This window comes from Dasypus novemcinctus, chromosome 24, assembly GCF_030445035.2.
Source record: "Dasypus novemcinctus isolate mDasNov1 chromosome 24, mDasNov1.1.hap2, whole genome shotgun sequence".
Taxonomy (NCBI): Eukaryota; Metazoa; Chordata; class Mammalia; order Cingulata; family Dasypodidae; genus Dasypus; species Dasypus novemcinctus.
Genome location: NC_080696.1, coordinates 58,201,552 through 58,224,775, shown reverse-complemented (window position 1 = coordinate 58,224,775; position 23,224 = coordinate 58,201,552). Strand labels below are relative to the sequence as shown.

Sequence of the window (23,224 nt, the reverse complement as noted above, 5' to 3'; positions counted from 1 at the left end):
GGGTCCCTGAATGAACAGACAGGAGCACCTCAGCTGAATCAAATTAATCCAGCCCTGCCCGGCACCACCACGGCGGACCCAGAGACCTCATGTAAGGAGAGCAAGAGATCCAGGTGTGTTATGGTCAGCTGCTGAGATTTCAGAATTGTTGCCACAGCAAATGTTGATTAATTCACCCTCTGTTTGATTTCCTATTGGCTGAGAATTTTCAGATTTCCCCTCAAATCCAAATTTATAACAAAACTGCAGACCAGATTTCCTAGCCAAATACATCATAATCAGGGAACTCCACTAGAAGAGTGGTTATCAGTTTTGTATGAGCAGTTGAATTTTTTTTTTTAACTTTGCAAAGGAAATCTTACATGGTGTCCCATTATACAGAAGTACAACTAGTCTAGTTAACGGGAGGGAATGAACCTCGTCCTGCTTCTCTTCCTCTAGAAGGAAGTGCATAAGACTATCGAAAGGTTGCAATTGTGACACTAAATTATCTGGGTGAAATAACATCTTTGGTACTATTATTAAAGCATTATAAGGATGAAAAAACTGAAAATCAAATAAGTAACTTAATTATGATTTTTTAGTTAGAAAGGAGGGGTGGAGGTACAACTCAAACCTACAACTTGTGGCTTCTATAGGTGTGTGTTTTTCCTACTATACTCCATACAAAGTGTTCCTGAAAGAAACAAATAATGAATGAATGAAGAAATTAATAAAATTGAAGATGCAACTCTTTGGGGGACAAATATATTAAAGGACATTTCCACATGTTATAAATTACTTGCTTAAAGTGCTTCACAAATTTGGGGTTAGGAAAAAAGGAATGGACATCTTAACTCCTAAGTAAAAATAAAGCATATGTCAATTCAAAAGGGAAGCCTAAACTAAATTCATCTTTCCTAGTTGGATTTTAAAATCTTGATGAAAATTCAGCTTTTCAAAACCACTTGCTTTTATGTTGTATCTAGACTGCTGTTTAAGTGAAATTCTCCTTGAGACACGAAGCACATGAATTTGAATATCAGGTCTTGTAGATCAAGTGCAGAGTAAAGGACAGAAACCTCAAGTCTACAGTCTAGTGGATGCTAACATATGTGTAGCCACCACCCAGATGGACATAACCAAAAATTCTCCCAGTATGGCTCCTTTCCAGTCAATATTGCATACATACGAAACCATGACTCTGATCTGTGTCACCTTCGGTTAGTTCTGCCTTTTCAAAGACTTTATATAAATGGAATCATACTGTATGTAGGCTTTTGTGTCTGGATTCTTTCACTCATAATCTCCAAGAGATTCATCCATGCTGTCGCATATATAGGAAGTTTGGATTTCTATATAGCCTTCCATTATGTGAACGCCCATTTTATTTTTAAAATTCTCCCTTCCTTTCATTCTTGGTACATCTCTTCTAGGACGTATAACTCATTTTAAGAAACACAAAGTTAGATTATTTTATTATATTTTCCAATCCAATCCTCTAATGCTGATAACTGTAACTGTTATAAATGACATTTTGGGAATGATTTCAGTGCTCTTTTATTCTTTCTAATTCTTTTAATGTTTCCTTAACATATATATGCATATTTTTTTCTGTTTTCTGCCCTTGACTATATATTTGTGCTCATTATTTGCTTTTCCAAATTTTATTGAGAAAATTTTCTAACAGAGAAAAGCTGAAAGAATAATGCACTGGACACCAATATGTCCTCTATCTAGAAGCGATAATTATCAACATTTAACCACCTTTTGAGAAATGAAGTCTTACCATCAACTGAAGACTCTTCTCTGCATCAAAATATGTCTCTTCTAAATTCCACTGATTTGTCCACCTAAGCCCATTTGACTCTGACTACCAGATTCAAGGTAATTAATACTGACTGTTGTTGATTTTACTGTCACCACCTCCAACTCCAAACTGCTTTATACTAAAGTAATCTGGAAATACAGCTCCAGACTATTATTTGGCTTCTATTTTTAAAATCTGTTAACTATTGCATTGAATCAGGCAAGCAAATTCAACTATTTAGAAGTGCCCACCACACAGCTCTCATCCTCGGTTTTTAATCTAGATTTGTTGAAAGGTCAGCTGTCAGACAGCCTCAGGAAATTTACTCAAAAAGAGAAGCATGCTACTGTGACTTGACATCATCATCAGTCTCTTCGAGGGATTTTCAGCAGGGACAGTCAGCGAGCTGTCATCCTAACTAAGTTCTAACTGCACTTACTCAAGAGGTGAACCATTTACAGGTGGGCATTTGAGATCATTCAAGTTACACTTCTAGAGCCTGTTGAGAAGAGACATTGGCAATTCTTTGCATCTGAGCCTCCAGTGGCACTTGCACACCACTGTCAGCAGAGCCTTCCAAACTTCCCTCAACAGAGACTTGGGGCAGATGGTGAAGGCGGTCTGGCTTGCCTTTCCTGGATCAACGCAGGAAATCACAGAAGGCCACGTTGTCGGTGGTGTGCTTTTTGGCACCAGCAAGCAATTACATTGGATGGCACTGCCTGAAAATCGGTCTGAACAAACTTTGATTCACTTTTCTCCAGATATATTCCAACTGTGTGTTTTCCTACCACGCCCTAAGAGCTCCTCTAAGAGAAATGGCTTTCTTTCTTTAGTTGGAAGAAATTAAGCTGCGCCATAAGGTCTCCACCTATGCCCTACTCCCCCAGTGGATAGTTTTTTGGAATTTTTAGAGTGCTACTGTATACCTCTTTGTAAATACAGCCCTATTGTGATGCGACGGGGAATGATATTGAAGAAACCCAACACAACTGAAATAAAGTCAAATGCACAATGTTTTGTTTTCCTTTTTTTGAAAGTCTGAATGAAGTCCATTTCATTTACAAAGTCTTGTCAGGCCTGCCCAGCAAGCACATGCCCCTCTTGGAGACCGAATTTGTTCTTCTTTTGCCTGAAAGCACTCTTTATCTAGATATTCCCGTAGCTCACTCCCACCTCACCTTCAGGATTATCCTCAGATAATACCTTCTCAATGATACCATCTCCAACAACGATATTAAATAATGCCTGCAGTTGTCATTCCATACTTTAAGTCCCTTTTCCCTGATTTAATTTTGTCCCTAGCATTTCTCAGTCACCAACACACTATATTTTACTTACATATTTCTTTTATATCTGTTTCTCCTGCACTAGAGCAAGGTCACGGGGTGGTGAGCTTTGTGCCTCATACAGGGTAGAATCCCAGTAAGTTATTGCTAAATGAATCTACTACCTCTTGGGGTGGGTGTAACCATCATCTCCATTTTAAAGACAAGGAGGGCGGCGGACTTGGCCCAGTGGTTAGGGCGTCCATCTACCACATGGGAGGTCTGCGGTTCAAACCCCGGGCCTTCTTGACCCGTGCGGAGCTGGCCCATGCACAGTGCTGATGTGCGCAAGGAGCGCCATGCCATGCAGGGGTGTCCCCGCGTAGGGGAGCCCCACGTGCAAGGAGTGCGTCCCATAAGGAAAGCCACCCAGCACAAAAGAAAGTGCAGCCTGCCCAGGAATGGTGCTGCACACATGGAGAGCAGACACAACAAGAAGACGCAACAAAAAGAAATGCAGATTCCCGTGCCGCTGACAACAGAAGCGGACAAAGAAGAAGATGCAGCAAATAGACACAGAGAACAGACAACCGGGATGGGGGGGGGGGGAAGGGGAGAGAAATAAATAAAAATAAATCTTTAAAAAATAAAAAAATAAAGACAAGGAGACTGAGGCACAGTGAAGGTCACTGACATGTCAAGGGTTACACATCATAACCAGTGGCCGAGGCAGGATTTGACTCCAGGAAGGCTGATTCCACACAATATTTGAGGCCAAGTCTACAAAAGTGCTGCAGAAACACACAAAGGGAAAGACTCAGTCCTGGTGTCCACCAAGCTCATGAAGGCTCCCAAACCTACAAAAAGAGCTAAATGCCTTGACTATGGGCTATTTGTTGAACCTTACACAATGGATCATGATTGGGTAGTAACAACAGCAACTGCAGTAGCTAACATTTATTCTGTTCTTAATTATGTGCCAGACCCAGTGGTTAGGGCGTCCGTCTACCACATGGGAGGCCCGCTGTTCAAACCCCAGGCCTCCTCGACCCGTGTGGAGCTGGCCCATGTGCAGTGCTGATGCGCGCAAGGATGCCCTGCCACGCAGGGGTGTCCCCCGCGTAGGGGAGCCCCACGCTGGCCCATGCGCAGTGCTGATGCGCGCAAGGAGTGCTGCCCCCCGTAGGGGAGCCCCACGCGCAAGGAGTGTGCCCATAAGGACAGCCACCCAGCGTGAAAGAAAGTGCAGCCTGCCCGGGAATGGCACCGCCCACACTTCCCGTGCCGCTGACAACAGAAGCAGACAAAGAAACAAGACACAGCAAATAGACACAGAGAACAGACAACCGGGGAGGGGGGAATTAAATAAATAAATAAATCTTAAAAAAAAAAAAATTATGTGCCAGGCATTGGGTTCTAAGCACTTCATAGAGATTGTTATTTAGTTTTCCTACAACATTCCTGACTAGCTGGCACTATTATGTTCTCATTTTTCAAACATGAATGTTAAGTCTTAAAGAGGTTAACTTGTTCACATAGCAAGTAAATAGCAGATCTGGAATTAGAGCATGGGTAGACTGAGTCCTCTTTATTATGCCACCAAATGGATATACAGCAAAGGTGCTTAGTAGCCATCACTCCTGAATTTGGTCTTGTTATTCCTAAGGTAGGTCTTGAAGGATGAGAAAATGTTTATGAGACAAACAAAGCGAAGACAAATTTCTAGGCAGAAGAAACTAATTGCACAAAGTCACAAAACTACAGAGTTTGGCATGATAAATATATAGGGAGGAGTGACAGTGAGCAGGAAGGGCAGCCAGAAACAGACACAGAGTGAAGCAGGAGCAGGTAGGCCTGGGCTAGAGCCTCAAGGACTTTGCGTGTGACCACCTTATTTGTGTGAATCCTGAAGTCCAAAGAGCATAAATCAAGAGAGTTCAAATGGGCAAATGGAAAGACCACTGCTATGCTTTAGTCTGTAGGCCAGTGGTTCTCAATAGGGGGAGATTTTGCCTCCAGCAGACATTAGGCAATGTCTGGAGATATTTTTGGTTGACATAAGTAACAGGGCACTCCAGGCATCTGACACAGGGAGAGGCCAGGGAGGCTGCTAAACATCCTATAATGCACAGGAGAGCCCCTCAACCAAGAACAAACCAGTCCAAAATGTCAACAGTGCTGAGACTGAGAACCCCTGCTGTAGTAAAAACACACAACGAACAAGGCCCAAGCATCATACAACTCTAAGAACTGCCTTTTCACGTGCAATATATAATGGTCCCCCTGGAGCTGAGTAGTTCATGGGCTGCCTGGCCACACATAGCAGCCTGCTCCATGGGAAGGATGGGAGCATGAGCTGAGAGAAGAGGGGGGGACGTGTGGGAGAACCCTGCAGACAACCAGAGAATTCATGACAACACTTAACTTAGTCTACAACAGGGGAGAATGAAGAGGTAGGGAGAGATTTAACACCTATTTCATTACTATGCTGTCCTTGGTTTCTAGTTTCAATGTTCTATGGCTCAAGCAAAGGAGAGAAATACTCAATATTCTCCTAAGTTTCTGATAAATCTTCAAGTGTGCCATCCAAGTAAGAATTCCCCCCAAAAAGGACTGCCAAATTAATTTTTCTGTTTAAAGCCATATTCCAGATATCTTATTCATCATAGATGAAATTATTCCCCGAAATAAATGTTTAACAGTCAGTGATTAGCAAAGTATTAAAAATAGTCATTCTTTAAAAGTTTAATTTGCAACCAATACAGTTTTTCATTAACACTTGGAAAACAATGACAAATTATACAACTCAACTTTCCAAATGGATTTTTTTGTAATAAAATGGAGATATTGTTGAAATTTCTTCTGGTATTACAAGGGAAGATTAATACAACTGGATTTTTAAAAGCACATTCCCTTGAGGAAATGGTATATTCTTGTCAAAAGTATGCGATTCATTGACACTGTGTGGAGATATTAAGTATGTTTCTGATGTGCTGCAAAGTCGAATCCCATTTATGAAAACAAGAGTTTGATTTCCAATTTTCCCCCTCTTTTGCTGATGATAATTTACAGATGATGATTTATTTATGTTTACTGAGTGAAAACGAGACCGCTACCTAAAAGGCAATTTTCTGCCTTGCTTTTGTAGGCTCTATCCTAATTATTTTCCCCCTTGTGGGACTGAATGAATTAAGTGAGCAATTCACTTTGTATATGCAAATTGCAAAGCTCTGCAGAAGCTTCGAATTACTTCATTCTTAAAAAAAAAAAATTAAAGTCATCATCCTACTGAACATAGCAGAGGCATAAACCCCCTGAATTTTTGTAGGTTATCTTTAAAAATAAAAATAATATGAAACCAATCTGTTTCTGGGTCCACACTGTTTTCTCAAGTACTAATAAAGTAATCAATTACATCATCATCATCATCATATTACCATCACATCATTATCATGTGCGGAAATTTCCAGAGTACTCTAAAATTGAACCTGAATAAAAATTTATATTAAAACATGTAATAAACATTTATATTACAAATTTCCAAAGACTCTGTATAATGAGTTCGAAAACTGGTAGATTAAAGATACACGCCAGTTAGCAGGGATGGGCAATCAAGCAGAGACATGTTCAAGTTCTAGTGGGGAAGCAGCCAGCACAAGACATTTCTGTCCAAAAGCTTACCCTCAGGATATTTGAATAAGGCAGTTCAAGTAAACATTTTACAATGGATTCTTTAAGAAAGAACTAGTCTAGACAGTTATATCCCAATGCCCATATACATGGCTTCATTCTTTCCAAAAATATCTACATGTTCTTGGTCACTTAAAATAAATTGGGCTAGCGCCTGTCTGAGTTATAAATTTGGACTATCTCCCTGAAGAGTGGATCTTTATTTGTAACATGAAATAACTGAAATAATCCATTCATTATGTCTTCCTTTAAAACAAGTCCCCACCCCAAAAAAGAAAGAGACACTTAAACTAAAAAATTTGTCTCTGAAATTTAAGAAAAGACTGGAATCTGGAGTGAAAAGCACTTTCATAAGCTATAACTGGGTGTGCAATTTTGTATAATCTTTCTCAAGACAATTTGGCAGTCACTACAAAAATTTTAAAGGTGTAGGTTACTACCAGACAATCTCCCTTCTAAGACTCTTTTATATAAATATATTATCATTGAACACACAAAGATACATGCAAAAGTTTGTTCATTAGAGTAGAACCAGTATTAGCAAAAAATTAGATGGCTTTTTGTCCTTCAATTCAGGAATGATTAAACACATTATGATGTAGAGATATTTAAGAATACCGTAGAGCTGTTAAATTAATGAGGCATAGTCATTAATTATGGACTTAGAATTATAGTCAAAACTTGAGGGAAAGGGAACTAGTATAATTAGTGTGACCATATAATTTATCTTCTAAACCAGAATATTTTGAGTGTGAAAGGATACTTGCTACTAAAAATTATGTAAGGACTCACCAAAACTCTCCTCAGGAAACCAGGATTTATGGTTTCCTTAAATATAATACGTATTGAATTAGTCTACCTTTTCTCTCAAACTATGATCTGTTTATGTGTGAAAATATGTTCATGTCTGTACTGGCACAGAAGAAAACCTCAAAAGTACATATCAGGGAAGCAGATGTGGCTCAACTGATCGGCTCCGTCTACCATATGGGAAGCCCTGGGTTCGCATCACAGGGTCTCCTTGTAAAAGCAAGCTGGCCCGCTCCCGTGGAAGCTGATGGCCCACGCACCCATGGAGAGCTGACAGCCAGCGTGCCCACGGAGAACTGACGGCCCACGCCTGTGAGGAGCTGGAGCAGCAAGATGATGCAACAAAGGGAGACACGCAGACACAGAAGAACGCACAGCAAATGGACACAGAGAGTTGACAGCAAGCAAGTGGTGGTGGGGGGGAATAAATAAACAATAAATAAATAAATAAACTTTTTTTTTAAAGTACATATCAAACGAGTAGTACTTTTGTGAAAAATAGGATGAAAAGCCAATGTGGGATTGTTCTTCATTGCACTCCATACAACTTCAGAATTGTTTGAATTTTTTACAAGGAATAAATAAAGGATAATTAAAGGATAATAAGGAGAATGAAGGTAAAAAGGGGGGAAAAATACACAGAAAGTTTTTTTTTTTTAAAGAGATAAATGGATTTCCATCATTTGTAAACACAAATACTTGTGGAAAGAATCACTCAGCTAATAGTATCCTGTGATTTCTTCCATATCCCAAAAGTCTGACTAATTTTTTTGGCAACTTGATTTTAAAAAAACAAACTTTTCTTTTGGTATCATTTACAGAGAGCTCCTATGTATACCTGAATTATATTTGAATATTTCTACACACACACAAATGTGTGATCAAGTCCTACAGATATATGCTTAAGAAATTCATGTAAGATGTCAAATATGAAAGTTTAAAAAATATCTAAAGCCAATGAACTTTGCAGGCAAAATTTATGTTTGTTTTGCTATGTACATATATGTATTTCTTAAGACTATTACTGTCAAATAAAACTAATTGACCAATGAAAGACCAGATTAAACCTTCTTAAAGCTTAAAATACCTGAGGTTCTTTCCAAAATCCAAGGATAACTATTCATTTTAAATGATTAGTCAAATAATTGTGAGTTGGGAAAGAAAATTCATAAACCAGAGGGCTGTGTTATCAGATTATAGGCCTAGAATGACTGGTTTATATAAGTTAAATACTTAATTCACAAGGGCCTTAAATTTAATCCAAAGTAAATGAAATACTAAAATATTAATTTAACAGATGTTCTTCAACAGGTGAATGTAAAACTGTGGCCCATCCATACCATGGAATACTACTCAGGAATAAAAAGGAACATGGTATTAATAGACACAACAACCAGGTACATCCCAAGGTAATTATGCTAAGTAAAAAGGCCAATCCCAAATGGCTGCCCACTGTATAGCTCCATTTGTATAACATCCTTGAAAAGACAAAATTGTAGAAATGAAGAAGAGATTAATGCTTATGGTGGAGGAGGTATGGGTATAGTTATCTAAGGGTGGTATCTGTGGTAACAGAACTCTGCCATATTTTAACAAAGGTGGTGGGTGCTACAGGAACCTACAGGTGGTAAAACTGCACAGAATTAAGTTCACACACACACACACACACGCAATTACAAGCGTAAAAGAAAAATGGGAAAGTCTGAACAAGATGCCAATATCCTGACCATCTTATTATACTAGAGGTTTCCAAGATGGGTAAAGGAAGCGCGTTATTACTTTTCTGTGTTATTCTTAAAACTGCATCAGAATCTACAATTATCTCAAAAAGTTTAACTGAAAAGAATTTAAACAAGTGGTTTCCCACGGGTGTTCCTTGGGACATCCTCTGGAGATGAAGATAAGAGTGAGGGAGGGAGGAAGGTTCTGGATCTCTCTTCCCCTTTCCTACTCTCCCTTCCTGCTTTAGTCACAACAGCCCCTTTTAGATATCTATTTAAATATTGGCTTGTCTGTATAAGGTATCATCTTTAGTAAAGATTCCACCCCAGGGAAGCAGTGTACCATGGAGGCTAGGTATGTGAGCTATGGAGCCAGAATGCCTTAAAATTTGTAAGCTAACCAGTATCCTTCCTAGGTGCAAGTGCTCCGTTTTTGTTTTGTTTTTATGTAAAATAGTTTGAATTGGGTTTCTGTCATTTAAATGTCAAAGAGTTCCAAATAACAGAGCTGTCAATACCAAGACAACACCTGTTAGATAAATAATTGAACAATTTAAGTACCTTTGTAGTTCTACATCTCTTCATAATTAAACTTCCTTCTTTAAAAGTTAAACAAACAAAAACCTCTAACTCAGCCCTTCCCAGAGGTATCATCTTGTCGTGTTACTCAGTTTCACTCATCTTGAGTTCCCACTTCTCTGAAAGATGGATAATAATAGTACCCATCTCAGAGAATTGAGTTAATATTTATCTAAATTACTTTGTTCAGTGCCTGGAACATAGTAATCTCTCAATATCAACTATTACAGAAACCAAAACGAAAACGACTAGCCTAAATAATATTACCGAAAAACATGGTATACTTCAAAAGACATTTTATTAGTTATTTATTACTAAGGGCTTACACTGGGTTAAGCACAGTAAAAGGCTTCCCTTTTCTTAAGTCTTTGCATTAACCTTGTGAGGCTAACTCTATTATCCTTGCCTCCTTTTTATAGATGAGGGATTTAAAGTACAGAGAATTTAAAGGTCCAACTCAAGGTCACTTGGGGAGTGAATAGTCCTTCTGAGCCATGGTGCACTGTTCTCCCTTCCATCATGTGTTCAACCAATATTAAATGAATGAAGGTCATATTCCATATGCTGAGAAGGGTGCAGAGGATAGAGAGACAAAAACATGGAAAAGGATTCCTACCCTCTTGGAGCTTACTGTCTAGTAGCATTAAACAGTTGTACACTTAAATGAGTGACAGACCATCCATTAATGATAAGTGCTGTGAATTTAATATACAAAGAAATGTGATTCAGAGTCCAATGCAATAGTAAGAGACTTTTGGAGGTGATGACATTTGAGCTGAGATCTGAAGGAAGAGAAGAAGCCATGCAGAGACCATGGGGAAAGTATTACAGATCAAAGGATTAGCAAGTACAAAGGTCCTGAGGTGGGATAAGGATGAAAAGAAGCCAGCATAACTGAAGCCTGGGGTACAAGGAGGCAAGTGGCAGAGGGTAGTCTGAGATGCTGCTGGAGCCATCCATGCAAGGTCCTGTAGTCCATGCTAATGACAGTGAGGGTTTTTTTTGACATAGTTCTAAGGATAAGGGAAGTCTGAAAAACAATCCTTCAGATGCTTAGCTTCTGAAGCCTCCTTGTACACTGTTAGAACAGGTAATATACGGTCCATTGTGTGTGACATATTCCATGGTAGATCTTACATCATGGGATTGACACCACCATCAGTCTTGACTCAGCTTTGGCCATACTGCATGGCATGCTTGTTTCTTCTCTTTGATTTTCACTTTTCCTTGAAACTTGTCATTCTGTGCATATAAAAGCACACAGCTTTCCAATCACAGTTAGGATAACCTTGCAGAGGACAGGTAAAGAATGGATTTATCCTTGGTAGTTTTAATGATGTTTTTGATTATAATAATATTTCATAAGGAATATGTGTGCCTCTGATAGAAAAAAAAAACACTTATTGTAGCTGAACCAATATAAATAGTTGAAAGAAAATAAGAGGCTATATACCTCATAAATAAAGTATTATGACAGGTTAACTTGTAATTTACACATATTAAAATAGGAGACTTACTAAATACAGTGTCACATATTGATTTCTAACAAGATGCTCACATCCTCTTTCTATGATTGGTTCAAAGTATAAATCAGAGATTTTTAAAAACGACAGTTCACAGGTCAGTGCCAGCCAGAGAAATGTTTGGTATTAAAAAATATTACACTTAAATATTTTAAAAAATCCAGAGCTCCAGTTTCTCTTGAACTACAGAACATGTGACAGCAGTGGCCCCACATTTTTGTAAGACAACAATCATCTGGAGTTGGAGAATGTGAAAGTTAAGAGCTGGCAGGGTTAAAGAGAACAAGGAGTTGAGGTCTGGATGCCCTCATCTCAGGAGCCTGCGTTTCAAGAAATACTTTCTAACATGAGTGGGAAAGGCATGGAGGTTTAATTATATTATTGAATGTTATGAAGGTGATAAGTAGATTATTTTTAAGGAATATAATTATCAAATTTCACAAGGATGAAGAAGGAAGAGTTGGTGGAGGGACTACATAAATGAGCAACATCATTCACTTTCTCAAGTGGAAGAAGCATCAGTAATGCCGGCAGTCAATAAAACAAACGAGAAGGAGAAACACATATTTGAGGATTCAGAGCAACCACTAGGAAAAGGGAACCGAGGCGCGAAGGTGGGTATCAGGCCTGGGGGGAGAGGAGTGAAGGCAGAGGTTGTTTTTCCTTACAAGCCCTCCAATACCTTTGCTTTTTCAAACCTTGGTATGGTTTATGTAGATTTTTTAAACGCAAAAATATGTACAAATGTGACAGCTTGTCCCCATTATTAGATAGTCTTCTCCATAAAGCAAAACCATTAGTGAATTCAAGTGACATAGAATTTGGCATGGGATTCACACGGCCAAGGGTTCTTCTAATCCTTCCTCTATGCAATATTAGCATAAAAAGGCCACAGATCATTTCCTGAGTGCCCCTTCTGTATCTCTGGGGTTCAAAGCACCAACTTTGTGTCAAACACTATGTCGGGTCCCTATAATACAAAGATGGGTAAAGCACAGTTCCTGTCTTCAAAAAACTCAAACTTCCAGCAGAGAGCAAGTAAAAGAATTCTCTAGCCAAAGTGCATTGGACAATGAGGAAAATTCTTTATATTTCCATTAGTTAGAATTAGGCTCTGTGCATATGGAAGAAAAATCCAAAATTATAGACAATTAAATGAGAGACGTTTATTTCTCTCTATAGAAGGAGTCCGGAGGTAGGTAGTAGAGGGCTGACCTGGTGTTCTCCAGTGTCAAGGAGCAAGGACCAGCCCTGGACACACATCTCCAGACTTCTTTTCTGTGACACAGTTGCTGCTCTGCCATCCATTCTGTGGTCTTTTCAGTAATGTTACTGATGATGGCTGATGTCCATTTTCTAATCAGCAGGAAAGAGGAAGCCATGAAGAAGGATAATTTACCTTCCTTCCTTACACTTTGGCCAGGAGTTAGTCACATCACCACACCCCCATACACAGGGCTCTGGAGATGGTGATCTTCATTTTGCATAACACTGTGTCCCCCTAAACCTCAGGGATCCTTTACTGAGGAAAAAAGGCTATGGCTAATGGGTCAGCACCAGAGAGAATCTGCCACGAACCTGAAAACAAATCCTTGCTTCCATGTGACCAGTGCACCAGTACAGAGGATGGTCCAGCAGGCGGAACGAACTCCAGATAGGTCAAGAAGAGTCACAGGGGAAATAAGGAGATTTTAGGGATTGATAAATGCTCACCACATGGACGAGGGAAAGAAAGTGGGTATTTGGATATGGAAAGAAGGGCCATGACATATTTTAAGATTTTTAAGAGACATGTTATAGACAGTCACATCAGAAGAAGAAATATTTCAGAGGAGGGAGAAGCTGAGGGAAAAAGAATGAGTCATTAGGACTGTATGATACGCACACACGCAAAAGAGATAAAAGTTAGTAGAAATTCCAGAGAGGCAAATTTTAGCACACTAGTTGACTGTGGAGAACCTGGAATTCTATTTTTGCAGAAACCATGAACATTGCCTGACATTAGACCTGGGAGATAAAGAGTGAACTAAGTTAAAAAGGCTAGAATGGCAAAACCAATAAACATACAGAGGTTTGACAGAATGGCAAACATAATAATGACAATTACCCGCTGCAGTGAGAGGGTCTTTCACCTTTTACAGACATTCTCAAACATTCATATGTACACAGATTAACCCTCTGGTGAACTCTACTTGGTGAAGCAGAAACAATCATTCCTAGATTTTCACTGTTGAAACAACACACCTAGTGAGCATTTAACAAATAAGATAACCCACTAAAGCAGCATATCCAAAGATGTGTTCCTTAGAATTTAAATCATGGAGGGAAAAAAGAATGATACATGGTCCGATCAATTTTGGAACCAGATTACTCATGTTTCCTAACGATAGGACTTTGTCAAGTCTGTGTTAAGTGACTGTAGATTATGGCTCTCAAGGAAGGGAATGTAACATGTTGCCCTTCCTAAACTTCTCTGACCATAAAACCCTGTTATTCACAGAAATTGCTTTTGCTACATTCTCTGTCATACAGTTTGGGAAATGCTGTACTAGAAGAACTGCTAGGATCACCTTTCCGGTACTGCTAGGATCAGCTTTCTGGTCCATGGTGAACTGAATCCAGCAAGCTCAGCAATGTGCAATGATGGAGAAGGTGAGATGGAACTGAACCTGGAGACTTCTACAGAAGTTAAACAACTTGCCAGAGATAAGTAGTGGCATAGTCAGGATTTGGACCCAGGTTTCCCGAATCCAAGGCTGGCATACTTTCCACCACACCATTTGCCTTGGTCTCAAATGTAACAGATGATATTCCTTTGACTTAGATTTCCTTCCAATCATTATTCATCTCAAGAAAGCAAAGATATGCATAGAAACTCTCAACTCATTCTTTGATTTCCAGGATGAACTGCATTTAACAAGAAGGTCAGGAACTACATTTCAAGTCACTGAGTCTTAATGTTGTTGCAATTACAGTTCATCAAATTCACGGCCGTCTCTGCTGACAGCTGACTGTGCCTGAGAAGTACCTCATGGAAGAAGTACATTAAGAAATGAAAAATGAGTTGTTCCGTATGTGCATTATTCATATATTTATTTTCCAAAGTTTGCATGAGAGAATCTTTAACTACATTCTCAGTGAGGAAGGTACCAAGTTTAAAAATTGTACAGTCAATGTCTTACAATAAAACCTCTAAAAAGGGTCATGTATGCAAAATTGACCTTTCTTCTTAATAATATCTTTTAAAATAAAAGAGGAACTGTGCTCTCCTAAATGGTACACATTTATGTAGGGATATAGCTACATCTGTCACGCCATCTCTGTATTGATCAAGCAGCATATTTTACAATTCCTCATTTCTTTTGGAAATTGCTTTATTGATATTAAAATAAACTCTGAAACCTGGTCACAGTATACTACTTATAATCCCGGTACACTATTATCAAGATTCATAAATTACACAGCATTTAGATAAAAATGTATATCTCAGAGTGACTCCAGCTTTTATGTGTGCCTCAGAGATTAATACGGAATGTATCAGATCTAAAAGAGTAAGCAGGATGAATCGGCTACAGGAACTCATCAAGGGCTTGGAAGCTTAATGTAGATAATTCTTCCATTCTAATGCTTTGAACTTTAGTTAATGATTATTATAGATGAAAGAAAATGAGGCTTACCACACTCCCTAAAGATTTACATATTAAAGTCCAAAGCCAGCAGGTAAAAGTCTGAAATAGAGTTACTTTGTCCTCAGCCTCCCCTTCCCTTGTCTCACATCCTTGGGCAACCTTTCAGTCTGCTTGGTTTTACATCTGGGTGAGTCCTCCTTAAACCTCCCAGCCCTGCTGGCTTTTTATGCCCCATCACCAACTACCCTATTTCCCCCAAATCAAAATCCCTTCTCCTGGCTTCAGTGTTGCTTTCTTCTGATAAGCTAAACAAAAATATGACATACAGACCGCCATATGCATTACATTTCCTCTATCAATTATATGCTTTGCTTTTTCAATCAATACCTTAAAAAGTACAAAACTATGTCAGGCATGGGTAACTAATAGTGAACAATAGGGGGAGAAAAACCCTGCCCTCTTGGACCTTGCTTTATGGTGGAGGGAAGGCAACAAGAAACAGAAGTAATTCTTATGCAATGATAAGTGCTATGGAGAAAAATAAAAGGCATGTGGAAAGAGCTTGATGGAAGATTTGATTTTAAATAAGGGGGTTGAGAGATGGTTTCTCTGAGTGGAGGAATTTGAGCAATGATCTGAACAAAGTTAAGGAGTGAGCCACATGAGTACTGGGGGGAAAGAATTCCAGGAATGGTATGATTCCTGGAATCACAATGGTATGATTGAGCTTAGCATCCTCTAGGAAAAGCAAGGAGCCCAGGGGAGCTGCAGCAGAGTAAAATGGAGGAGGGGGGCCTGGGAGATGAGGTTAAACTGGCAACAGAGAGTCAATGTGATGGTGGAGGTCATTATAAGGATTCCATCTGTGAGTTTTGAATAGAAGGAAGTCATGACGTGACTTACACTGAATATACATGGTTTTGGATAAACTCCAGAGGGCTGAGGATTGGGAGTCCAGTGGTTCTAATCACAGAGGTAGCAATGGAGAACATGAGAAGTGCTCTGAGTCTCCACATATTATGAATAGAGAGCCAACATCACTTGCTGATAGACTGGATTTGGGGAGTTCCTATATGAAGTATAGTTATGTGTTCCATGCTTGCCTTCTTTCTTCTCTGGGGTAGGTATAGGTCTGTCTGGAAAGCATATCATATTTCTTAATTTTTCTACATTCAGAAAGGTAGAATGGGAATTGCAAAGAACCAGGTATTTCTGGATGTGGTTGGAACCTGCCAAAGCAAGGAAGGACTGATCGGTACCAGTGGCCACACACCATGTATGACTAGATAGAAGTAAGATTTGACACTGAATTGCAAAGTTATAGACTGGCCACTGTTCTCAGGAGAAGAGCTGATATGTAGCCACAGTGTCTGGCCTCCTAGGGGTAGAAGCCTTTGGATGGCCTTATTAATTATAATGTAAAGGCACTGAGGCATGATGGACAAAATAGCCAACCAAAGCAGGAGATACAATCCCCAGGGTTTGATAGACATGAGGGAAAGAGGAGGAATTTGTGCTGCCAAGGAGAGGAAGAATGAAAGAAACTCAGTCTTTGTCCCACACTTTTTAAGCTCAACACCCCCAATGGGCATTTTAGCTTCCTTTTAAGGCAAGGACACACAAACAGATATAAAGCAAGAAGTTATTTTAGACTGCCCCTGCCTTGTTACTAGATATGATTCTGGGTGCAAGTGGGATAACCAGTAATACAACTGGTCTCCAATAATTGAATACCAATAATTTAGGGTATTGCAGAAATGGAGAATTTGGCTCAAGAGTGTCTGATAGGCTTCAAAGTTGTGCATTAGCACTGGCTTCCTGGTTTACTGCTCCCAAGTAACAGATTTGCAATTCAGCAACTCCTTCCTGAGGACAAAACAAATCTTATTTGGAAAGGGGAAATATTTGGCATTCAGGGGCTATGTGGTAAAGCATTCGGACTGATAAAGATGTAGAGTGGGGTTCTCCTGAAAATAGGGTGGAAGTTGAGCTGACTTTGGAAGAAGGAGCTTCTTTATGGGATGGTGGGAAACTAAACTCATGGAAGATGCCTCCCATTGACTCCTTTCTCTACTTGCCTTTCTCTGTGCTCTTTCTTCTCTTATGTATGAATAGATATGCTATAGAGCATGGCACCATTCCCTTCCTATCCCCTAGCCAAATGTGTTTCACATACATTTTTTAAATGGTATGTATATTCTCATCAAATAAGGATAAGAAATACTCTAGATGGAAAATAAATAAAAATGTTATATCAAAAAATAAGCATGGTGGGAAGCAGATGTGGCTCAAGCAGTTGGTCTCCTATCTACCATATAGGAGGTCCAGGGTTGGATGCCCAGGGTCTCCTGATGAAGGCAAGCTGGCCTGTGTGGTAAGATGGCACATGCAGAGTACTGCCCAGCCCAAGAGTGCTGCCCCGCACAGGACTGCTGGCCCATGTGGAGAGCTGGCACAGCAAGAACACACAACAAAAAGAGACACAGAGAAGAGATAATAAGAAACACAGCAGACCAGGGAACTGAGGTGGCACAAGAGAATAATCACCTCTCTTCCCACTCCGGAAGGTCCCGGAAGCCACCCAATGAGAATACAAGCAGACACAGAAGAACACACAGCAAATGGACACAGAGAGCAGACAATGGGGGAGGGGGAGGAGTTAATAAATAAATAAATATTTTTTTAAACCTGACAGCTTTAAAAAAAAAAAACATGTCTTCTAGAAAGACAAAATATTATTATTCTCACAATATAATAATTACCAGAGCCTTGTGGGGGAAGGCATTTTAACCTTTCTTTTTTTGACATATTTTCATGTAAAGAGAAAATACATAAGCTGCCTATTAACAAGGACCATTAAAAAAAAGAGAAAAACATTTTTATGTAATGGGAAAGACTGTGTAATTTGCAAATCCAAATTTATGCCTCGTTTGGGAATCCAAAGTTTACCGCAGATTTACCTTTATTTTCTACTCCTGAAAGACTTATTTTTAACACACAATCGCCTTTTTTTAGTGAGGAAATCTCACTGCTATGGAGAAAACAAAAACTGAATTCAATTTGGTCATCTAGCTTAAAGAAACACTAATTGGTGGAAATTTCTCTTCTTCCTCTAATCACCTCCTTTCCAACTTCTTTCCCTCCCTTTTCTCCCTTCAGTTCTCAAGCAATGAATGGCTGTTGGCTCTTCATCAGGCACCTGTTTGTGCTACACACAAATAAGATTGAATCCCTGCCTCTGAGGGCTTCAGTGTTGGGGGAAAGGTCCACTATGTGTAAAAAATTTACAATACCACACGGTGAGTTCTATACTAGTGATTTGAAAAGCAACAACAAATAGTAGGAGACAAGAAAAGTGACTTTGAGTCAGAGAGACAGATAAAGCAGATACAACCCCCAGATATTGGTTCCTTTGAGGGCTAAAGAGACCCATGGGAGTTATGGTCATGGCCGATGGGGTTAACTACCAGGGCAGATGGCCCCTCTTTGGAAATGGTGTTTATGTGTGATGAATCTGGACTCAGATGGGATCTCCCTTCATAAGACTTTCATGCTAATGTGCTGGAGGTGCAGTTAATGTTGGGGTTTAAGATATATTTAGGGGATTTGAATCTCTGGACTGACAATGTGATAGCCAGGTCCTGAGCCTCAACAGACTCCAGCACCTACAATCTGATCTATTGGACTTACCACACTCAGCTAAGATGGAGTTGAAGAAGGACAACCACCACACCATGGAGCCTAGAGTGATTACAACTGAAAATGGGAGGATTGCATCCAGCATCCAGGTGGAATCTGACCCTCCTCTTGACATAGAGGTGCAATGGACACAACCAATCCAATGTCCACATAGAAGAGGTGGCATTGGATTGGGAAAAGTGGACATAATGGACAAAGGGTATGGGGAAAGGCAGGAAGAGATGAGAGGTGGAGGCGTCTTCGGGACATGGAGCTGCCCTGGATGGTGCTTCAGAGGTAATCACCGGACATTGTAAATCCTCACAGGGCCCACTTGATGGAATAGAGGAGAGTATGGGCCATGATGTGAACCAATGTATATGAGGTGCAGAGGTGCCCAAAGATGTACTTACCAAATCCAATGGATGTGTCATGATGATGGGAACGAGTGTTGTTGGGGGGGGGGGAGAGGGGGGGTAGGGGGGGAGGTTGAATGGGACCTCACATATATATTTTTAATGTAATATTATTACAAAGTCAATAAAAAATAAAAAAATTTAAAAAAAAAAAAAAAAAAAAGAAAAGTGACTTTATCTTAATCAATTACTTTAAATTAGCACATAGATATTATTTTGGGGATGTTTTCCTCTTGGAAAAATTTTATTTATATCTTTGCTAAATAATTTATACTAGTTTTCAGTCTCAATGAACTCGAGTTTACCTGCTTGGGAACAGATAGGTGCCAAAGCTGAAGTTTTGCAGGCAGAAGTATGGCTTCCAAAAAGATACAGAAATCATGCCTTACCTTATGATAACATCTAAAATATGCAGCACGTTCATCAGAAAATTTTTCGAGTCTTTTTGGACCTTTGCTTGAAGCTTTCTTGAATACTAACCAGCATCGTTGATAAATCTAGAAGGAAATACAAAGACTGAGCTCGGCATCTCCACTAAAGATATTACTGACATTTGCATTTAAATGTTTTCTTTTCAATGTCTAAATTATTTTAAAATATTCACAAGCCATAAATGTGATGTTGCTTTAGGAAAGTAAAATTTTAAAAATCAAAATTGTTTCCACAATGGAGCATTATGTTGTTCAGACAATTACCAAAATGAAAAGAAAATAAGTGTTTGAAGGCAAATTTATTTTGATAATAATATCTCCAGGCACACTTTTTAAAAAGCCAGACATAAAAATCCCAAATCAGTACAAATATATAGGCATTGGCGGCACATATTCTAATTTCAAATGAAAACCGTGGGCTCAAAACATGTGAAGGCGCTCGTTGCCAATCCTTGGGAAGGACAGCCCTGTATGGAAGAGGCATTCCTTATAACTGATGGCCAAGAGCTAGAGCAGACACTAGACTAGCTAAAATTGGCTGATCAACACCAACCGGTTTCTCTCTCAGGCAATTCAACCCAGAAGCTATTAGATTGTTGCCCGACAGTGTGACATTCAGAGTTGAAAGGTCAAAGCTAGTAGATTATGAACGAGGTGGGCAGGCATATGGAAACACACACACACAGGAGGAATAGATCATTTCTACCATAGGCAGAGAGTGGGCACCTTAGCTCTTTACCAATTTTCAGTTCCTGGCTCCCAGATCCCGCCCTTCCTCTGAGTTTTTTTTAAATTCATCTGTACGTATCCTTAGGAACCCACCACCATGAACATCACTATAACTTTTAATTGAGCTAAGCTTGAATATGGGTCTGATTCTAGCAACCAAACCTACCCCAATTGGAATAACCAATATAATCTCGATTACTGCACTAATACATTAATAATGTCAAAAAGAGAAAATGCAAAGTTGTAAGAACCATATTGAAAAAATGTCCTCCAAATGCAAAATAGAGATCCCTGTTTAACATAAAATAAGGGTTTAAATTAATGATAATATTAATGGTAATGATTTGAGTGGCACTCTCATACCTCACTGATGAGCTTTCAAAAGGCCATTTGACAACAAACATGAAGAGTCTCTTAAAAAATATTGGAGCTGGCCCATGCACAGTGCTGATGCATGCAAGCAGTGCCATGCCATGCAGGGGTGTCCCCTGCATAGGCGAGCCCCACGCGCAAGGAGTGCGCCCAGTAAAGAGAGCCACCCAGCGCAAAAGAAAGTGCAGCCTGCCCAAGAACGGCGCCCAATACACGGAGAGCTGACACAATGAGATGACTCAACAAAAAGAAACACAGATTCTTGGTGCCACTGATAAGGATAGAAGCGGTCACAGAAAAACACACAGCGAATGGACACAGCAGACAACTGGGGGGTGGGGGAGGGAAGGGGAGAGAAATTTAAAAAAAAAATAGAACTCCCTTACTTCAAAACGCAGGTAATGATGAAAGAGGCAACCAGATTCAAGTGCAGATGGTGGTCCTATTCAATTATGATTATCCTTGATCCTTAACCTCTGAAGTAGTATATATATGAGGTTTTACATCTTCAACCCATAAACACTATAGATGTTTAAGAACCAAAGAACTAGTACAATAAAACAAAACAAGGTCTATATAAAAATATGTAGTCATACAAACCATACTCAATTTAAAATAATTCTTACATCTCTTAGTAACTGGCAGTTGGAAGTATTCAGATTTGCTATTACTCATCTGCAGGGTTTACTATTAGGTTTTACTGCTCTGTCTCTGTAACTTCAACACATGTTAAATGCCTTGTTTGGGGTGGCGAGGAGACAATGAGATCCCTCTGCCTCTGAAGTTTAGCTCTGAATGTAGATGGTAAGCTATGTGTCTAATCCTACTGAATCCACAATAAAGTTTTGGCAATATTATTAATAATGAAAATTATAAACCACTAAATCTTCAACAAAGTAAACGTTAGTACTTCTAAATAGGTTATTCATCTATATTTAATATATATTAATTATGTATATGAAATATGATATATATATTGTAAATATGTAGTACATAGCATAATATAGTACATATTTAAAATACTTAATATGTTATCCATCTATAAGATAAGACAGTCATTACATATGAAAATAAAGTAATAGTATACATAATGTATACAGTAAATTGTAGTGTACTATACTAAATGTTATCTATCTACAGGGTAACATTAATTTAAAACAAGTTTTAGGAAGACTTTCTAATGATAAGGGAAAGGGTTCATAATATGTTATGTGGAGGCAGAAAACCACTTAATGGCATGATCTCTACTATATTAAAAATGTATGGAAGAAGACAAAGAAAATATACCAAAATGTTAACAATGTTAATTCTGGGTCATGAGAACTAGGGTTTTGTTTTTGTTTTATTAAAAGTTAATGCTATAAATGAAATGAAAGAGAATTCTGTCATTTCTGAAATACCCAGAGGTATTAGTATAATTAAAATCAAATCTATTGGCTCTCATCTTGCACAGTTATTGAATCTGCCTAGGATTCTTGGAGACCACATTGCCTCCAGGAAGAGTTTTATAGATTATCCTACATGGGGTACACTTTTCTGGTCTTCTCCAATATTCATCCTCCCCCTTTCCCACAAATAATAACATTTTATCTGGGCACATGGCTGCTAAGTGAAGATAAATTGCTGAGCCACCCTGGCTTCAGGCGGTGGCCAATGGCATGTGTGCCAAAGTGACTGGACCCACTCCCCAGCCTTTCTCTTAAAATGGTGGGGGGTAGGTCCATTGTCCGTTACTCCAAGCTGGTAGGTTGGGCGATGGTGAAAACTGGAGTAGCCACCCAGGACCCAGGGATGGAAGCCATAACTGTGCATGACAAATATGCCCCACATCTGGACCTGTCACCTCGAGATCATTACATGTACAAGAAATAAACTCTTATAATGTTAGATTGGGGCAGGAAGAGGGCGGGAATGCTCAACCTGTCTTCTAACAGTGCACTTTTATAATTGCCTTGAAAAGACAAAATTATAGAAATGCTAAACACATTAATGGTTGTCAGGGGTTAGGCACATTGAGGGGAGAGTGGAAGGGAAGTGGATATGGCTATAAAAGGGTAACTCGAGGGACTGTGGTGATGGAGTTGTTCTGTATCTTTACAATATCAATGTCAATGCCCTGGTTTTTATGATACTGTGCTATAGTTTGGGAAGATGTTGCCACCAGGGAAATAGGGTAAAGGGCACAGAGGATCTTTCTGTAATATTTCTTAAAACTGAATGTGAATCTACAGTTACAGTGTTTAAATAAATTTTTAAATGGAAAGATGCAAAGAAATTTAATCAAGATTTTATGAATTACAGCCTAATCTAACAGTCATCTACGTTTGTCTCCAGTCCTGCTTTTTATTGCCATCAGGCCACATTCTAATTAACCACAAGACTAAGTAACCTTTAAGAAGACAAGAGCCATTGGGAATAGTTCAAGCACAAAATCCTCTTCAGGGTGGAGATTCAGCCGTGAAAATTAACATTCTCAGTACTATAGAAGCAACTAGAAGACTTAGAAACATCTCACTATGTCTGAATAACAGATGAAGGGATTGGCTCCCTTAAAATTTTACCACCACCAGAGGACTGTAATTATGGTGG

General features: G+C 39.2%; 1 protein-coding gene across 1 annotated transcript in view; it reads right to left on the bottom strand.

Moving 5' to 3' along the window:
• DOK5 (docking protein 5) overlaps window positions 1-23,224 on the bottom strand; it is a 173,362-nt gene that overhangs the window by 64,728 nt on the left and 85,410 nt on the right. The window contains exon 2 of the mRNA XM_004447715.5: window positions 19,493-19,600. Coding sequence (XP_004447772.1) covers window positions 19,493-19,600 — 108 coding nt within the window. The remainder of the gene's footprint in view (window positions 1-19,492; window positions 19,601-23,224) is intronic.